The sequence below is a fragment of the Cetorhinus maximus genome, chromosome 15 (genome assembly GCF_964194155.1).
Source record: "Cetorhinus maximus chromosome 15, sCetMax3.hap1.1, whole genome shotgun sequence".
Lineage (NCBI taxonomy): Eukaryota > Metazoa > Chordata > Chondrichthyes > Lamniformes > Cetorhinidae > Cetorhinus > Cetorhinus maximus.
In genome coordinates this window covers 53883102-53902532 of record NC_135893.1, presented here as the reverse complement: position 1 = coordinate 53902532, position 19431 = coordinate 53883102, and the positions used below count along the sequence as shown (strand labels likewise).

Below are 19431 nucleotides of genomic sequence, written 5' to 3'. Positions count from 1 at the left end.
TAAAGTCTCCTTTACAAGGTTATTAATTAACCCTTTCTCATTGCACTAGATCCAAAATAACCTTCCCTCTAGTTAGTCCCTCTATGGGACTATATGGATCTTAAACTCTTGTAATTACAAGAACTTATCCTCCACATTATTATTGTAAATTTGCTTTTCCCAGTCTTGAGGATTAAAATATCCCACAATTACTCTATTACCCTTGTTTCATGCACCTCTAATTTCCTGACTTAAACTCTGCTGAGCACTAACTACTGTTTGGGGGCCTTTAAAATAATCCCACTAGTGCTTTCTGCCTCATCTTTTTCTTTAGCTCCACACAATCTGATTTTAATCTTGATTTTCCTAGCTAAGATCTTTTATTTCTACTGTCTTTGTCCCATGTTTTATTATCAGGGCTATTTCCCCTCCTCCTACCCCCTTTTCCAATTTTCCTATCTCTTCTAAAAGTCAAGTATCCTGGAATGTGTAGTTCCCAATCTTAGTCACTCTGTAGCCATAATGGCTATTAGGTCAAAGTGTTAACTACTTCTAATTCAGCTATTTTGTTGTGAATGCTTTGCACATTCATATACAGTAGTTTTATCTTTAACTTTTATTTATTTTTCCTTAATGTCACTATTGCCTTATTACCTTTAAGCTCTCTGTCCCTTCCCAATCCATTTTGCTTGATTTTACTCAAATTGCTACTCTGTTCTGTAGCATTGATATTTCTCTTACTGCTTTTGAATTTACCTCTTCCAGAATCCTCCTGTCCTTGACTATTAACCAGGCTTGCACCACTTCCAAACCTAAGGGATATGACTATCATCTGGATTGAAGGGCAACACTTGCCACAGATGTGGTTATCTGGGATCATGATAGGTGCAAATAGGCCACACTGTGAGCCCAACTGACAAATATTAAATTGTTTGTGTGTACTGGAAGCTACATATATTAATACACAGACCCTGTTCTTTGCAGACAGAAAGAACATTACACCTGTTTCAGCTAAACAAAACAAGTGATAGCCATTCGCTAGTTCATTCCTCAGGGCAATGCCTTGACCAGAGCCAAGCTGCCTGTTTTAAATTTCAAACAATGCTTGGCAGTTAACTTTCAGTCACCATTAACTGGTGCATTTTCCATGACATTGCCTCTACCAACCCGAGTTCACTTGCCAACCAATTAGCACTCTCTTCTCATACAGTATAAAGTTCTTGCTTCCCCTGACATTGGTATTCTTGCGATTTGTCCAGATGAGTGCAAGACAAAAATGTTCAACAAAATGTATTTTTTTTTTAGCAATACTCAGGTTCTGTACTACCAAAGAACTACTTAAACGTGAGTTAAAGATTTGGGTAGTAGACTTCTGGATGGGAGAGCTCAAGATAATGAAGATAGGAGGCTGATTAGGAGAAGGAATAAAAGGCCAAAGCCAATGGTTTCAATCTTCTCAATAGCTAATTGAAAGAACTTTTGCTTATTCGATACTGGATGTCAGACAAGCAGCATGACAAATCATAGTGGTGAGATAGAACTGGGTGTCATCAGGATAACTGTGGAATTGGATATCATGTTTCTGGATGATGTTGGTGAGGGGTCTCACATAGATGAGAAATAAAAGGGAGCCACTCTCTCCTCAAAGCCGTCTATCTTTCCTCTTCAGATATTTGTCTATTTTCCTCAAAAGATGCAACTACATACAAACTAGGAGCAGTAGGCCACTCAGCCCTTCAAGCCTGATCCACCAGTCAATAAGATCATGGCTGATCTGATTGTAACCTCCTGCCTGTCACTGCTTCAAAACATTTTATGCTCCAAAAAGAAATTTCTGCTGACCCCCCTTGCTATTTTAAATTGAGGAAGCCTTTATCACAGACCCTCCAACAAGAGGAACTATAAACCATACCAAAACCTTGATAAAAACTTAAGTTTTCTCTAAGCCTTTTCCATTCCTGTAGAAATAGTCCCAGTATCTGGAGTTCCTTTCCATCACAACAGCTTCTCATCCCTGATATCAGCCTGGTGTGTTTTCTATGGCTTTAATTTCCTTTGTAGTAGTATGCTCAAAATTGTGTACACAAAATGAGACCTAACCATTGCTTTCTGCAAGTTCATCATAACCATCTTGCTTTCATACTCTGTTTATATAACCCAAAATATACTAGCCTTTTTTTTTGATTTCACCTGCACTCAATTTCAGGAAATTACATATTTGACATGAGCAAAAATACGATGAATCCTGGAAATCTAGAAATAAAAACAGAAAATGTTGGAGATACTCAGCAGGTCTGGCAGCATCTGTTGCGAAACAGTTAACGTTTTAGGTCAATGACAGTATGTCAGTGAACCCTTAAGGATCTCAGTTCAAGCACACTTTTAAGCACTTCTTTACTTGGCATATATTCCCATTCTTTATTTACAAGAGACCAGAACCATTCGTACATACGAATTAGGAGCAGAAGTAGGCCAAAGGATCAGAAAATGTGTGTTGGGGGAAGGGATTGGAAGGCATACAGATAATGGGGAAACAAGGTCATGAGGGATTTAAAAATGACAATGAAAACTTTAAATCTGAGGCATTGAGGGGCTTGGAGTGAATGAAGGTCAGGGATGAGTAACTGGGGTTGAATACAGGCCAACAAGAGGTGCACTGGAATAATCAAAGATAGAGATGAAAAATACAAGGATGCAGATTTTAGCAGTAAATAGGCTGAGGTAGAGGTGAGGTAGGCAATGTCACAGGTGGGAAGCAAGCAGCCTTTGTAATAGAGGAAATGGAGTTGAAAGGTTATCTTGGGGTCAAATTAGGATGCACAAGTTGTGATCAGTCTGGTTCAGGCAAACAGTAACCAAAAATGAGTGGGATTGTTGGCAAGATTATTGAGTTTGTGGCAGGAGCAAAGAAGATAGCTTCAGTCTTCCCAATATTTAACTGAGATAAAAAAAAACACCCTTTAGCCTCCACCTACACATCATGGGCTGGGTTTTTCACCTGAGGCAGGTAGGCTTGGCCCGTTTTTTAAAAAATTCATTCGTGGGATGTGGGCATCACTGGCTAGGCCAACATTTATTGCCCATCCCTAATTGCCCTTGTTCAGAGGGCATTTTTAAGGGTCAACCACATTTCTGTGGGTCTGGAGTCACATGTAGGCCAGACCAGGTGAGGGTGGCAGATTTCCTTCCCTAAAGGACATTTGTGAACCAGATAGGTTTTTATGACAATCAACAATGGTCTTTAGGCTTTTAATTCCAGATATTTATTGAATTCAAATTCCACCATGGTGGGATTCGAATCCGGGTCCCCAGAGTATTAACCTGGGTCTCTGGAACACTAGTCCAGTGACAATACCACTATCCCAATGCCTCCACTTATTGCCTCAAAGTGCCAGGAAAGACAGGATTTTCATTCCGGGTTTGGGGTGGTGGGTGTTGGCTGCTGGCTGCAGTTGGGCCAGTAGGCCCAGGAAAAATTTTAGAGGGTGTTGAGGCAGGCTGTTTAAAAGGTCCCCCTTGGCACTGTGGAAATTCATCCCAGTTATCATGAAAAAAAAGGCCCTTTAGCCCTTAACTCCCCATGCCCTATCTTTGCTATCTCATGCCCTCACCTACCCCCCATTGCCCTTCATGCCAAAGTACACCTTCACCTACCCCTTATGGTCCCACCATGCTCATCATCCACTATATGAACCCTATAGTAACAATAGGATGTGTAAAAATAAGAGCCATTCATTGATAATTTTCCACTTTCTCAAAAAAAATTATTTTCCTACAGTCCAATAAAAGTGTTAGCAGAAACTGCAAGCACTGAAACCTCCATGTGTAAATGAACATTGTGAAATTGACAGTAGAGTACCAGCGCTGTCAATCAAGCAATGCTTTCCCTGGGACTGGGCTGTTTCAACAGTCTCCTGGGCTATCAGCCAAGCCTCACAATTCATCCTTGGCTGAGAGCCCAGAAATCTATTAGAGTACCTAAACACCTGAGCCCCAGGGAAAACATTGTTTGATTGACAGCTCTGGCTCTGATCTCTTCTGACAACTACACAAATGTTATCCTTTGTGGTTCAACACAATAAACTGCCCTCTCACCCATCCTTGGAACATAGTCCTGTCTATAAATAAACCTATATATAAACACTTTAATTTTGGTAAGAAGAGAAAGACTGATGGATGGTGATATTTATAGCTATATCGCAAGCTGTATTCATAGCTAAACCGACAATATTAAAAAAATAGATTAACTGCTCATTTGTCCTCCTGATGTGCAAATTGTTTGCCACATTTCCCTCACTCAACAGTGACTAACATCAAAAACACTTGGTTCTATATACATGGATGGGAGAGGTCTGGAGGGTTATGGACTAGGTGCAGGTCAATGGGACTAGCGCAATAATATTTCGGCACAGACTAGAAGGGCCGAATCGCCTGTTTTCTGTGCTGTAGTGTTCTATGGTTCTATGGTTCACTCCATTGACTATGAAGCATTCTGGCATGTATCGTAAAAGGCACTATAAATATGTAACTTCTCTTTTTAAAGATGATTGATAAATATTACAATGACTGCCTCACTACATACCACAGACTATTAGACAAACCAATCTACAGAGATACAAACACAATTCACACTTCAAACAATAAAAGAAACCACTTTGATCTGGTCAAAAAAAGACCATCTACTTTTTAATCAACAGAAACAAGCAATTCAAACTTGGTGACATTCAGGTTTACTTATATCCGTCCTGGTAAAATCAATTTCATTCCTAACATTATTTATCCATCATCTTTTTGCAAGTTGATTGACTCATGAACTGCTCAAATCTTACTTGGGGTACGTTGATTTTGTACAGAAGTCTTCTGGTTGTACGTTCAAAGCTAAATATCCAACTTACATAACATTATCTATGCTTCTGATTTGCATAAATCTTCTTTTCTTCAGTGAATACATGTTTCTGTCAGCTTTTCTTCATACAGTTCAATCTCCCAGGTCATCAATTTTCTGAATGCTCATCGATACAACAATAACCTTTTGACGATAGAATTCCCAAGATTTCACAGCAAGTCCAATATATTGCTCCATGTGTTTTCAAACTTATCAAATGTCTTTGAGAACCATAGTTTAGTTGACTGAGTTAGCATCAAACATTGCTGCTCATTTATATTGATGCCATGCAGCAGACAAGCCATGATAAAGAAAGGCCCACAACCTCTGAGCACAGCTCTCTATTTTTCTCCTTTGACCGGCCGTCAAACTTATGGAGCTTTTAAATTGATCTTGGGGCACCAAATGAGTAACACTCAAACCATGTTCCTGATGGTTATCTAGTGACTTCCTGGAAAGTGCAGTGCAAGTCTCTTGCAAGGGTAAGTTTAGACTTGGCAACAAAATCCTCCATGGTTGAACATCCTGCTGATATTCACTGCTTCGTCTCACAATAAATGTCTAAAGTACCAAAGTGCCAGTGTCATCAACTTTGACAGGAAAGAAGAAAATTGGGAATGACTTTTTTTCGTAAATTACTATGGGGATAAAAAAACACAAAGAAACAAAAAGGGACCCAATGGACAAATGTTTTTTTGTGTACTATTATAGGAAGATGCAAGCTCTGCTCTGCAATACATATGGGAAGCAAGGAGAACATTAAGCTAATTAAAGCACTTGGTTAATGCCTTGCACAATGAACTGGATCTCATCTCCATTCAAACATATACATATTTGAATTACTGTAAATCACACACTAACTGGATATTTTTCAGTTCTATAAGGAACAAGTCCATGTTTTGAAAGTTGGCAAAAGGCTAATAAGGGAAATACTGTCAGAGTCCTTTGCAGTAATGAAACATTTTGGTGATAAAATAAGAAATGTTACAAATAAACAGGTGTTACTGTTTGAGCAGGAGCCACAAAGTATAGTATTAGCCTATATAGTGGGCACATGCTTCCATTTTAACAGTCACCTTACTACAGAATACCAGTCATGGTGTATTTGATATTAAAGGGCTGCCACAGCAAACCATTTCCATCGGCAATTTAACACAATTCTTGCATTACAATTTCCAAAAAGTCAATTTTCACATTGCCTGTCGTGCGAGGGAAAGAGAAGGCTGGTGATACACTGCAGGTACTGTGCAACAAGGGTCATTGTTTATTTCTTGACGATTTGGATGACGTCCTCATGTTCCATTATGTGAGTCAGCCCCACTCGTTGAGGACTATATTTTGTACTTGTTCCCTAGAATTAAACAAAATGATATTCCTCATTAGCAGAAAATTTATTTCAGACGTGAGCAAGTATCAAACATTTTAAATTTGCAACTCAATGTAGAATGTCAACATACTCACCCAGACAAGAGCATATTTGAACTGGCTCGCTAAGGTTCTATGAATTCGATGACACTACAACAGGAAGGCAAGAGCAGTACATTTAAAATCTTGCATTCTGCTAAGTATGTAACATAGGTTAAATTCATTGTTGATTCACCTCGAATCTTGCTAATTCAAAATCAAGCAGAACAGTCAAAAATATAATGGTCAATATGGCAAGCCAGACTCTGCTTTATCAAACACAATCACTTCATCCTAAAAAAAAACTAAAGTAAGACTGTTACCAACAAAGCTTAGCTGCCAAAGCCTCTTTTCTTCTTTTCTAAGCGTGCAACAGGATGGTTTAACTCTCACCAAAATGTCACTAATTCACAGGAATACAGCAGCAATTGTGTGGCATAATAATGCATTAAATTCTCCCTTCTTCCACTAAATGACGATGAGGCGTCTAAACTGTCAAGCTTAGTGCTCGCAATCTCACCTCTGAAGGCTGTGATTTTAAGCCCCACTTCAGAACGCAAGATATAATCTAGACTGACACTTCTGAGTACTAAGGAAGTGCTACTTTGTCAGCAGTACCATCTTTCCAATGAGGTGGTAAACTGATTTCTGCCTGTTCAAGTAGATGTAAAGGATTCTATGGCACCACCAAAAGAACAGGAAGGATAGTCACTCAGTGTCCTGGTCAGCCTTTATTAACATCAAAGACAGACAACATTGCCTATTTATTGCGCTGTCATTTGTGGGACATTGTCATGTGCAAACTGCCTGCTCAGTTTTCACAACAGAGGACACAAGCAACATCTCAGAAATAGCTGCAAATCAGGACATGGGAGGGAGGGAGGAATTCAAGAAAATTACAATCACCAGGGGAATGAAACTGAGCAAATTGCTGGAGCTGTGGGCTGACAAGTCCTCAGGTCCTGATGGGCTTCATCCCAGGGTCTTAAAAGAAGCGGCTGGGGAGATAGTTGATGCATTGGTTTTAATTTTCCAAAATTCCCTGGATTCAGGGTAGGTTCCATTAGATTGGAAAATAGCAAACATAATTCCTTTATTTAAAAAAGGGAGACAGACCAGTTAGCTTAACATCTGTCATGGGGAAAATGCTAGAAGCTATTATTAAAGAAATGATAAATTAGCAGGGCACTTGGAAAAATTTAAGGTAATCAGGCAGAGTCAACATGGTTTTGTGAAAGGGAAATCATGTTTAACCAATTTATTGGAGTTCTTTGAAGAAGTAACATATGCTGTGGATAAAGGGGAACTGGTGGATGTACTGTACTTAGATTTCCAGAAAGCATTTGATAAGGTGCCACATCAAAGGTTATTGCAAAAAATAAAAGCTCATGCTGCAGGGGTAACATATTGGCATGGATAGAAGATTGGCTAGCTAACAGGAAACAGAGGGCAGGCATAAATGTGTCTTGGCAAGATGTAACAAATAGTTTGTCACAGGGGTCAGTGCTGGGGCTTCAACTTTTTACTATATATGAATGACTTGGATGGAGGGAACGTAGGTATAGTTGCTGATGGCACAAAGACAGGTAGTAAAGTAAGATGTGAAGAGGATATAAGGAGGCTACAAAAGGATATAGATAGGTTAAGTGAGTGGGCAAAGATCTGGCAAATGGAGTATAATGTGGGAAAGTGTGAAATTTTCCATTTTGATAGGACGAGTAAAAGAGAGCCACATTATCTAAATAGTGAGAGATTGCAGAGCCCTGAGATGTAGAGCAATCTGGGTGTTCTAGTGCATCAATCACAAAAGGTTAGTATGCAGGGACAGCAAATAGTCAGGAAAGATAATAGAATGTTATCATTTATTGAGAGAAGAATTGAATACAAAAGTAGGGACGTTATGTTTTAGTTATACAGGGCATTGGTGAGACAATATCTGGACTACTGTGTACAGTAGTGGTCTCCTTATTTAGGCAACGATGTAAATGTATTGGAAGCAGTTCAGAGAGGGCTTACTAGGCTAATACCTGGAATGGGGACGTTGTCTTATGATGAAAAGCTGGTCAGGCTAGGCTAGTATCCGCTGCAGTTTAGAAGGTGACTTCTTGAAACATACGAGATCCTGAGGGGTCTTGAAAGGGTGAATGTGGAGAGGATGTTTTCTCTTGTGGGAGCATCTAGAACTAGGGGTTACTGTTTAAAAATAAGGGATCATCCATTTAAGACAGAGAGAAGGAAAGTTTTTTTTTCTGAGGGTGCTGAGTCTTTGGAACTCTCTTCCTCAAAAGGCGATGAAAGCAGGGTCTTTGAATATTTTTAAGGCAGAGGCAGATAGATTCTTGATAAACAAGAGGGTGAAAGGTGATGGGGGGAGGTGGGAATGTTGAGTTGAGGTTACAATCAGATCAGCCATTATCTTATTAAATGGCAGAGCAGGCCCAAGGGGCCGAGTGGCCTACTCCTGCTCCTAATTTGTATGTTCGTAAATAGCATAACAATTGTGACTACACTTCAAAGTTAATTCTTGCTATGGAGCACTTTGGACATCCTGAGGACATGAAAGGTGCTATAACATTTTCTAGTACTTTAAAAAAATATAAACAAAGGGTGCTTCACCAACAAATCCCATTTTAAAGATGTATACAGCAAGCTGCAGAAGATCACAACTATTGGTATCACTAATTCTTATTAACCCACCTTCTTGCTATGCTCGTGAAAAGATTGAAAAAATCTGAAAATATTGTTTTGCGTCTGCAGCACAGCCTGAAGTTTGGAATGTGAGACCTATCCTGATTTCAAATCGTGGAGGTCATAACGTGCTTGGGAATCTTTTTTTATTTATTCGTTCACGGGATGTAGGCGTCGCTGGCTAGGCTAGTATTCATTGCTCATCCCTAACTGCCCTCGAAGGCGGTGGTGAGTCACCTTCTTAAACCTGCAGTCCATGTGGTGCAGGCATACCCACAGTGCACAATTCTAGGATTTTGATCCAATGACAGTGAAGGAACGGCGATATAGTTCCAAATCAGGATGGTATGTGGCTTGGAGGGGAGCTTGCAGGTGGTGGGGAGCTTGCAGGTGGGGGTGTATTTGCTGGCCTTGTCCTTTAAGGTGGTATTGGTTGCAGATTTGGAAGGTGCTGTTGAAGGAGCTTTGGTGTGTTGCTGCAGTGCGTCTTGTAGATAGTATCCACTGCTGCCAATGTGTGTCAGTGGTGAAGGGAACGAGTCCTTAAGGTGGTGGATGGGGTACCAATCAAGCGGGTTGCTTTGTCCTGGATGGTTTCGAGCTTCTTGAGTGTTGTAGGTGCTGCACTCATCCAGGCAAGTGGAGAGTCTTCCATCACACTCCTGACTTCACAGAAGCAAAGAATTGTTATAGTGCGGGAGACAGACATTTGGCCCATCGTGTCTACATCCAAATGAGAAACTTGCCTAGTTCCATTCTCCCACCTTCTCCCCATAACACTGCACATTCTCCCTTTTCAAATAACAGTCCAATTCCCTTTTGAATGCTTCAGTTGAACCTGCTTCCACCACATACTCAGACAGAGCATTCCAGACCCTAACCACTCATTGCGTGAAAAAGTTTTTCCTCATATCATTATTGCTTCTTTTACTAATTACTTTAAATCTGTGCCCTCTTGTTCTCGATCCAGAGTGGGAACAGTTTCTCCCGACCTATTTCATCCAGATCCCTCATGATTTTGAATACCGCTATCAAATCTCCTCTCAGCCTTCTTTTCTCTAAGGAAAACAGTACTAACTTTTTCAATCTATCTTCATAACTGAAGTTCCTCATTCCAGGAACCATTCTTGTGAATCTTTCCACACATTCTCCAATACCTTCACATCCTTCCTAAAGTGCAGTGCCCAGAACTGGACGCAATGCTCCAGCTGAGGCCAAACTGGTGACATAACCAGTTCAACATAACCACCTTGCTTGGGCACTCTATGCCCTTATTAATAAAGCCCAGGCTACTGTATCTTTATTAACCATTCTCTCAACCTGTCCTGCTACCTTCAATCACTTATGCACATATAGATCTAGGTCCCTATGCTCCTGCACCCCTTTTAGAATTTGCCCCCTATTTTATATTGTCTCTCCATGTTCTTTCTACCAAAATTAATCACTTGACATTTCTCTGCATTGAACTTCATCTGCTACCCGTCTGCCCACTCCACCAACTTGTCTATGCCCTTTTGAAGTTCTACACTATCCTCCTCACAATTCACAATGCTTCAGTTTTGTGCCATCTGCAAGATCTAGGTCATTAACATATACCAGGACAAGCAAGGTTCCCAATAATGACCACTGGGGAACTTCACTACAATTAATATATAAACTCCACCAAAACCTACCTCCAGCCCTTAAAACATCCATTAACCACCACTCTGTTTCCTGCCACACAGCCAATTCCACATCCATGTTGCTACTATCCTTATATTCTATGAGTTCTAACTTTGTTCACAAGTCTGGTGTATGACAATGTATCAAACATCATTTGGAAGTCTGTGTACACCACATCAATTGCAATGCCCTCATTAACCCCCTCTATTATCTCTTCAAAAAACTCCAGCAAGTTAGTTAAACATGATTTTCCCTTAAGAAATCCATGATGGCTTTCCTTTAATTAACCTATGTTTGTCCATGTGACTATTAATTTTGCCCCAAATTATTGTTTCTAGAAGATTCCCCACCACCGAAGTTGAACTGACTGGCTTGTAGTTGCTGAACTTATCCTTACACCCTTTTTTGAACAAGGGTATAATATTTGCAATTCTCCAGTCCTCTGGCACCACCTGTGAGTCTAAGGAAGACTGGAAAATTATGGCCAGTTCCTCTGCAATTTCCACTCTTACTTCCCTCAGTATTCTTGGGTGCATCTCATCTGGTCCTGATGCCTCATCAACTTTAAGTACAGATAACCTATCCAATGCCACCTCCTTTTCAATTTTAAACCCTTCTAGTGTCTGAATTACCTCCTTTTATCATGGCCAGGGTAACATCATCTTTCTTGGTAAAGATAGATGCAAAGTATTCATTTAATATATCAGCTATGTCCTCTGCTACCACATGTAAATTTCCTTTTTGGTCCATCATCCCTACTCCTTTTTACCACTTGTGCCTTGTAGATAGTGGACAGGCTTTGGGGAGTCAGGAGGCGAGTTACTCACTACCGAATTCCCAACCTCTGACCTGCTCCTCTAGCCACAGTAGCTTTATGGCTGGTCCAGTTCAGTTTTTGGTCCATGAGTAACCCCATGGGTGTTAGTGATGGTAATGAATGTCATGGGGGGATGGTTAGATTCTCTCTTGTTGGAGATGGTCTTTAAAGTAAATAGCGGAGGCAAGGGATCAAGTGAAGCAAGATGTGTTAAATTAGAGAGAGGGGACAAGGCAAGAGAGTAAGGTAGCAATAAGGGAATTAATAATCTGAGCATGGCAGGAAAGGACAGAACATACAAACTTAAGAGTGCGCCAGCAGATAAAGTTAGAGGCTGCAAAAATAACAAAAAGACAAAATTAAAGGCACTATCTGAACAGACACAGCATTCACAACAAGATAAATGAACTGGTGACGCAAATGGAAATAAACAGGTATGATCACAGATATTCCACATTTAGGAAGGATAGGCAAAAGGAAACGGAGGTGGAGTAGTGCTGTTAATAAAGGATGAGATCAGTACGTTAATGAGAAAGGCGTTTAGATCAGAAGATCATGATGTAGAATCAGTTTGGATGGAGCTGAGCAACAACAGGCAGCAAATGTTAGCAGGAGTTATTTATAAGCCAAACAGTAGTGATAATGTTGGACACAGTATAAAGCAGGAAATTAGGGCTGCATGTAACACGGGTAATACTGTAAACCTAATTAGCACCAATGCTGTGGAGGACGAATTCCTGGAATGCATGTGAGATGGTTTTCTAGAATAGTATGTTGAAGAACCAACTAGAGAACTGGCTATTTTAGATCTACTATTGTGCAATGAGAAAGGGCTAATTAATAACCTTGTTGTAAAGGAGCTGCTAGGGAAGAGTGACTATAATATGTTGTAAATTTTACATTAAGTTTGAAAATGATGTAGTTCAATCTAAAACTGGGGTCTTAAATCTAAACAAAGGTATGAGGGGCAAACTGGCTGTGGTAGACTGCATCAAAAAGAATGACAGTTGACAGGCAATGGCTAGTATTTAAAGAATTAATACATGGTTTACATTAAATATACATTCCTTTGAGGCACAAAAACCAGCAGGAAATGTGATCCAACCATGGCTAACAAGTAAAGTTAAAGGCTGTATTAGATCAAAGAGACTTGTAAAGTTGCCAAAAAAGTAGTAAGCCTGAGGATTGGAAACATTTTAGAATTCAGCAAAGCAGGATCAATAAACTGATAAAGAGAAAATAGAATATGAAAGTAAACTAGCAAGAAACATAAAAGCAGACTGTAAAAGCTACTTACTATGGGTATGTAAAAAGGTAAAGATTAACAAAGACAAATGTGGGCCCACAACAGACAGAGTCAGGAGAATTTATAATTGCGAATAAGGAAATGGCAGAGAAACTAAATAAATGCTGTGTGTCTATGTCTTCATGGAGGAAGACATAAAAAAACCTCCCAGGAATATGAGATACCCCAGGAATAGCGAGAATGGGGAACTGAAAAGAAATTAGTATTAGTAGAAAAGCATTACTGGAGGAATTAATGGGACTGAAAGTTGATAAATACCCTTGACCTGATGATCTATATCCCAGACTGTTAAAAGAGGTGGCTGTAGAAATATTAGATGTGTTGGTGGTTATCTTCCAAAATTCTATAGATACTGGAATGGTTCATGCTGATTGGAAGGTAGCAAATGTAACCCAACTATTTAAGAAAGAACGGAAAGAGAAAAAATGGGAAACTACAGACCCATTAACCTGATATCAGTAGTAGGAAAAATGCTAGAATCTATTATAAAGGATGCGATAACTGGACACAGAATAATAATGGTGGGATTGGACAGAGTCAGCATGGATTTATGAAAAGGAAATCATGTTTGACAAACCTGTTGGGAGTTTTCTTTGAGTATGTAATTAGCAGAAAAGATAAGGGGGAACCAGTGGTGGTGGTGCATTTGGATTTTCAGAAGGTTTTTGATAAGGTCGCACACAGGGTTTCAGTAAACAAAATTAGAGCATGTGGGGTTGGGTAATACAGTGGCATAGATTGGGAATTGGTTAACAGACAGAAAACAGAGAATAGGAATAAATTGGTCAGCCTCGGGTTGGCAGGCTGTGACTAGTGGGGCACTGCAAGGACCAGTGCTTGGGCCCCAGCTATTCATAATCTACATCAATGATTTGGATGTGGGGACCAAATGTAATATTTCCAAGTCTGCTGATGACCCAAAACTAGGTGGGAATGTGAATTGTGAGGTGGATGCAAAGAGGTTTCAAGGGGGTTTAGAGAGGCTAAGTGAGTGGGGCAAGAACATGGCAGATGGAATGTAATATGCAAAAAGTGGAATTATCCACTTTGGTAGGAAAAACTGAAATGCAGGATATTTCTTAAATGGAGAGAGACTGGGAAGTGTTGATGTCCATAGGGACCTGGGTGTCCTTCTTCATAAGTAACTGAAAGCTAGCACGCAGGTGCAGCAAGAAATTAGGAACACAAATGATATGTTGACCTTTTTTGCAAGAGGGTTTGAATACAGGAGTAAAGAAATCTTGTTCCAATTGTATACAATCTTGGTGAGACTGGGTGGTGAGGCAACTCGCCACCACCTTCTCAAGGGCAACTAGGGATGGGTAATAAATGCTGACCCAGCCAGCAAAGCCCACATCTCATGAATGAATTTTTAAAAAAAGGCCTTTCAGGGACTTATATCTGCATGAGGTTCTAGATAGTTAATTGTCTCTCTTGAGCCTAAGACTGATGACCAACTTTTCAAACTCTGCAATATGGATCAGTGGTCAAGTGGCCATTCACATCAGTCAGGCAGACTGCCGAGCAAAAGAGAGCAGTTTAGAGAGACTAGCTCAGGAATAGCAGGAAGAGAAAAGAGGCGCAGAAAATTTTCAGTGTTCCTGGGGCTGTCCAATAGCTATATGATTTTGGATAGCTGAGAGGAGAACTACGACAGTGACTCTGAGGGTTCTAAACATAATGGCACAATGGTGAAACAAGATACACAAGGCATGGAGAAAAAAGCTGCACAGGAAAAGACAAAAGCAGTGTAGTGTAGTAAAAGGATTGCATAATCAGAGACAATGATGGCATATTTTGCAGCTCCCACCACAAACCCCACATGGTGGTTTGCCTTTCTTGCACCAAGCTGAGGAATATCATGCAGAGATTCAATAAATCTCTGATAAGGAAGAAAGGAACAAATTATGCAGGAAATTTTTTTTTTTTGGAAGTCATGCATTAGATTTCCAGGAGCTAACTAAATCTATAGGTCACTAACTAGTGGGAAAGGTATAGAGGAGCAAATTTGCAGGAAATTACAGAGAAAGAAAGCAAGACTTGCATTTATATAAGGTTTTTCATGGATGTCTTTACAGCCAATGAAACACTCTTGAAGTGAGTCACTGTTGTAAAATAGGAAATTTGCACACAGCAAGCTCCCACAAACAGCAATTTGATAATGACCACATAATCTGTTTTTTGTGAAGTTGATTGAGGCCAATAAATAAGCCAGGACACCGGGGAAAACTCCCCTGCTCTTCTTCGATAATGCCATGGGATCTTTTATGTCCAGCTGAAGGTAGACAGGGTTTCTTTAATGTCTCATTCGAAAGATGGCACATTTGACAGTGCAACACTTCTTCAGCACTGAAACAGAGTGTCAGCTTTGAGTTTGTGCTCAAGTCCCAGAAGCCAGAATCTTTTAACTCAGAAAAGAGAGTGCTTCTAAAGGAGCCACTGCTGACATAGAAAGGTGCAAAAACTATAGAATAGCGATGAGGGGCTTTAGTTATCCTAAAATAGACTGGGATATTAATAGTGAAAAAGGGCAGGAAGAGGGGGAAGAGTTCTCTGAAGTGTGTTCAAGGGAACTTTCTTGATCAGTATATTTCTGGCCCACGAGGGAGGTGGCATTGCTGGATCCGGTTCCAGGGAATGAAACGGGTCAAGTGGATCATGTTTCAGTTGGGGAACAGTGATCATAGTACTATAATGCTGAGGTTAGCTATGGAAAAGGACAAAGTGCAATCTAGTGTAAAAATACTTAATTTGAGGAGAGCCAATTTTAGTGGAGTGAGAATAGATCTGGCCCAGGAAAATTGGAATCAAAGGTGAGCAGGCAAACCTTTGTGCACAATGACCAATGAGCTGCCTTTAAAGAGATGGTTTAGGTGCAGTCAAAGAACATTCCCATGACGGGGGAAAGGTAGGGCAACCAACGCCAGAGATATTTGGATGATAAAAAGAGAAAGAGAGAGAGAGAGAGAGAGGGGGGGAAGATGCAACAGAAAAAGGATACATATAACAGATGTCAGGTTGATAATACAAGTGAGAACCACACTGAATATAGAAAGTTCAGAGGACTGGAGAATTGCAAATGTTACACCCTTGTTCAAAACAGTGTGCAAGGATAAATCCAGCTACAGGGTGCTACAGGCCAGTCAGTTAAACTCAGTGATGGGAAAACTTTTCGAAATAATAATCTGGGACAAATTGAGCAGTCACTTGGATATGTTTGGATTAATTAGGAAAAGCTAGCATAATCTTTTTTAAGGGCAAATTGTGTTTAGCTAATTTGATTGAGTTTCCTGATGAGGTAACAGAGGGGGTTAATGAGGCTAATGTGATGTAAATGGACTCCCAAAAGGCTTTGATTAAAATGCCACATGATAAGCTTGCCAGCTAAATTCAAGCCCATGAAATAAAAGAGAAAGTGGCAGCCTGGATATGAAGTTGGCCGAGTGACAAGAAACAGAAACTAGTGGTGAATGGTTGTTTTTTGGACTGGGTGAATTTATACAGGGTTGGTACTAGGGCCACTGCTTTTCTTGAAATATACTAATGATCTAGACTTGGATGTGCAGGGCACAATTTTAGAATTTGAAAAACTTGGAAGCATTGCAAAATGATGAGGACAATGATAGACTTCAAGAGGGGATAGACAGGCTGGTGGATTGGGTGGGCATGTGGCAGATGAAATTGAATGTAAAGTGATACATTTCAGTAGGAAGAATGAGGAGTCGACATAAAACAGAGACCTGGGTCTATATGTGCACAAATTGTCAAAGTTGGCAGAGCAGGTTGAGAAAGTGGTTATAAACGTGAGGTGCCAACTGGGTAAAGGTGAGAGCCCATTCATGGAGACCACAAAGATAACAAACGCAATATGTGCTCTGTGCTGAGTTAGCTTAAGTAGATTGACAGCAAACTGCTACAACCCAAATTAAGGAGGAGAAAATTTGCCAGAAAGATGCTTTATCTTACCACATGTTCAACCGAGGCTGATCTTCTCATAATTATAGCACCCGAAAAATCTGGTCTCTCTGTTCAAAACAAAATTTGCACTACATTATTCACGTGCATTCAAATTTAAAACATGAGGTAATTCAGTATTGACTCTTCTCCTACCTCCTCTCTTTTTTGTGTAGATGCAGATTAATGCGAGGTATTCCCACAGCATTTCAAGCAGATAGTCCAAGTTTAGCTTCATTTCACAGCTAAAGAGATGGATGCATTAGATATAAATAACAAACATCCCGACAAGCTCAAGAATTGAAAATCAGGTAAGGCTTCATAGGGATCTTGCTTCACATCTATAAACTAACCAAATTACTGAAAGCAACGATAAACTGGCAAAACTTATCACACAGAATTGGAAGTGGTGGAACAAGAGAATCTAGTAAAAGACATTTTAAACTTTATACCACTGAGAAAGCCACACGGCAAGTGAAATTTCACACTGATGAATAAGATTTCACAAATGCCAAAAATATTGATGGTTAAGGAACATTGGCCTATTTCTGTGCCTTTCAGCCCCTCAAATCTGATCAATCAGATCATAGCTGATTAGTATCTTAACTCCATCTTATTGCTTTGGTCCCCTAGCCCTTAACACTGTTGCCAAACCAATCCCAGTTTTGAAATTTTCAATTGACCACAGCCTTGTCAACTATTTTGAGGAGAGATCTCCAGATTTCCACTAACCTTTGAATGAAGAAGCGCTTCCTAACATCACCCCTGAACAGCCTAGCTCTAATTTCAAGGTTATGCCCCATGTTCTAGACTCCCCCACCAGAGGAAAGACTCTTTCCATCTTATGAACTCCTTTAATCAAGTTAGTCATTCCCAATCACAACAGTCTTTAATCTTTTATATTCACAGGAATACAAATCTAGCCCATGCAACCTGTCCTCAAAACTTTACCCTTTTAACACTGGTCCTTCTGATGAATTTGCATTGTGCTCCCTCCTCGGCTAACATATCCTTAGAAAGGTGCAGTGTCCAGAACTGAGCGCAATACTCCAGATGGGGCCAAACCAGAGGGCTGCATTTGTAGGGTGACCTCCATCCTTTTGCATTTCAGTCCCCCTGTGATTAAAAAGCTAATATTCCATTACCCATTTTAATTAATTTTGTACCTATCAACCAGCTTTTAGCAATTTCTGTACCTGGACCCCCAAACCTCGCTACAGTCCAACTGTACAATGAATGCAATTTAAGTAGCAGGGAAGACAGAAAGGGACCTAGGATTAATCATATGCTGCTTGTTTTCAATGACAAATATGGTTAAGTAATTTAAAAAGACAACTAGATGTTAAATTGTGTAGCATTCAATAACTGAGTATTAAATGGATCTTCCACTGCCATCTCTAACATTTCCCTACCATAAAGCAGATCGTCCTAGTCTTGCACTCCGCAGGGATCATTCCCTGCATTACTGTCTGGTCCACTCTTCCATCCCCCCAAATGCTGCTTTTCTTCCGCCAGCACTTGCCCATGCAAACACAGGAGATGCACCAACTCCCTTTCACCACTTCCCAGGGTCTGCAACACTCATTCCAGGTCAGACAGTGGTTTACCTGTACTTCTTCCAAACTCATAACTCGTATTCATTGCTCACAATGCAGTTTCTTGTTCGTTGGGGCGACCAAACAGACTGGGTGCTCACTTTGCTGAACATTCCTATTTCACCCACACAAGTGACTGAGCTTCCAGTCACCTGCCACTTCTCCATCTCACTCTCAGGATTCTGATGATAGATCACTGCGTGTTTACAGCATTCCTCTTTTATTTCAGTTTCTAGCATCCACAGCATTTTGCTCTTTGTTTAAAGGAAGTGAAATATCAGTCAGACCTCCAGCTGCTAATTGCTATCCTGTGATTTCTGTTGGAGCATATCCATAATACATCGTGAGGACAGGATTGGGGTTAGCTATGATGATCCACCACAATCAAATAACCTGCTGACATCACCATCTAAGCTCACAACAAAACAATGACCAATTGGCTAAGGCACCAATGGATGACCAGCACCCATAGAAGTAACAGAGTTAATGATTTCTGAGCAGAGAAAAGGAGGAGGGAGAAACATTTCATAATTTCTTCACCAGTCTAGTGAGGCCTACCCATACTTTGTGCTTTCATTACATTCAGCAGCCTAGTAAAAACAGGATTTTAATTTCTATACAGCATGCTGTATACATTTGGAATAAGGAACGGCAACATTTTATAGCACATGTAACTTTGTGTAAAAAGCTTACCTAATGACTACACTGTGCGACTGCCTGGCCAATCTGTCCACCTCCTCCAAGGGTATCTGATCAATTTTATTATAGACCTTTTTTAAGGGCAAAAAAAAAATACACAAACACTATGACTGAAAACTTGTAAAAACATTAAGCATTCATAGACAAATCACAGCCTAGTCATACAAAAAGTGTGAAGTCTTTTTTCAGCAGGCATTGTGCAACTGTACAGAAATTGTGTTTATTCAGCAGGAATTATCTCTATAACGGCACAGAAATTCTGTAATTCTGCAGGGTAGGGATTAAGTATTTATGAAATTTGAATAAAATCTGCATAAACAATATTTTGACCACTAAAGTAGACATGGATAAACAAAGCATCTTAATTCATCTTGCATTCAAATAACACTCTCATTTTTCCAGAGTAATTTTGCTGCTCCTTTCCTGGAGGTAGCAGCACCTG

The 19431-nt window shown here is 40.1% G+C and overlaps 1 protein-coding gene across 1 annotated transcript in view; it reads right to left on the bottom strand.

Moving 5' to 3' along the window:
* Positions 1–4633: 4633 nt before the first annotated feature.
* Positions 4634–19431, bottom strand: part of drg2 (developmentally regulated GTP binding protein 2) — a 37686-nt gene continuing 22888 nt past the window's right edge. Inside the window, exons 9-13 of the mRNA XM_078558400.1 lie at positions 18984–19060; positions 16852–16940; positions 16708–16766; positions 6326–6379; positions 4634–6215 (exon numbers count right to left, since the gene is read on the bottom strand). Coding sequence (XP_078414526.1) covers positions 6129–6215; positions 6326–6379; positions 16708–16766; positions 16852–16940; positions 18984–19060 — 366 coding nt within the window. The 3' untranslated portion in view covers positions 4634–6128. The remainder of the gene's footprint in view (positions 6216–6325; positions 6380–16707; positions 16767–16851; positions 16941–18983; positions 19061–19431) is intronic.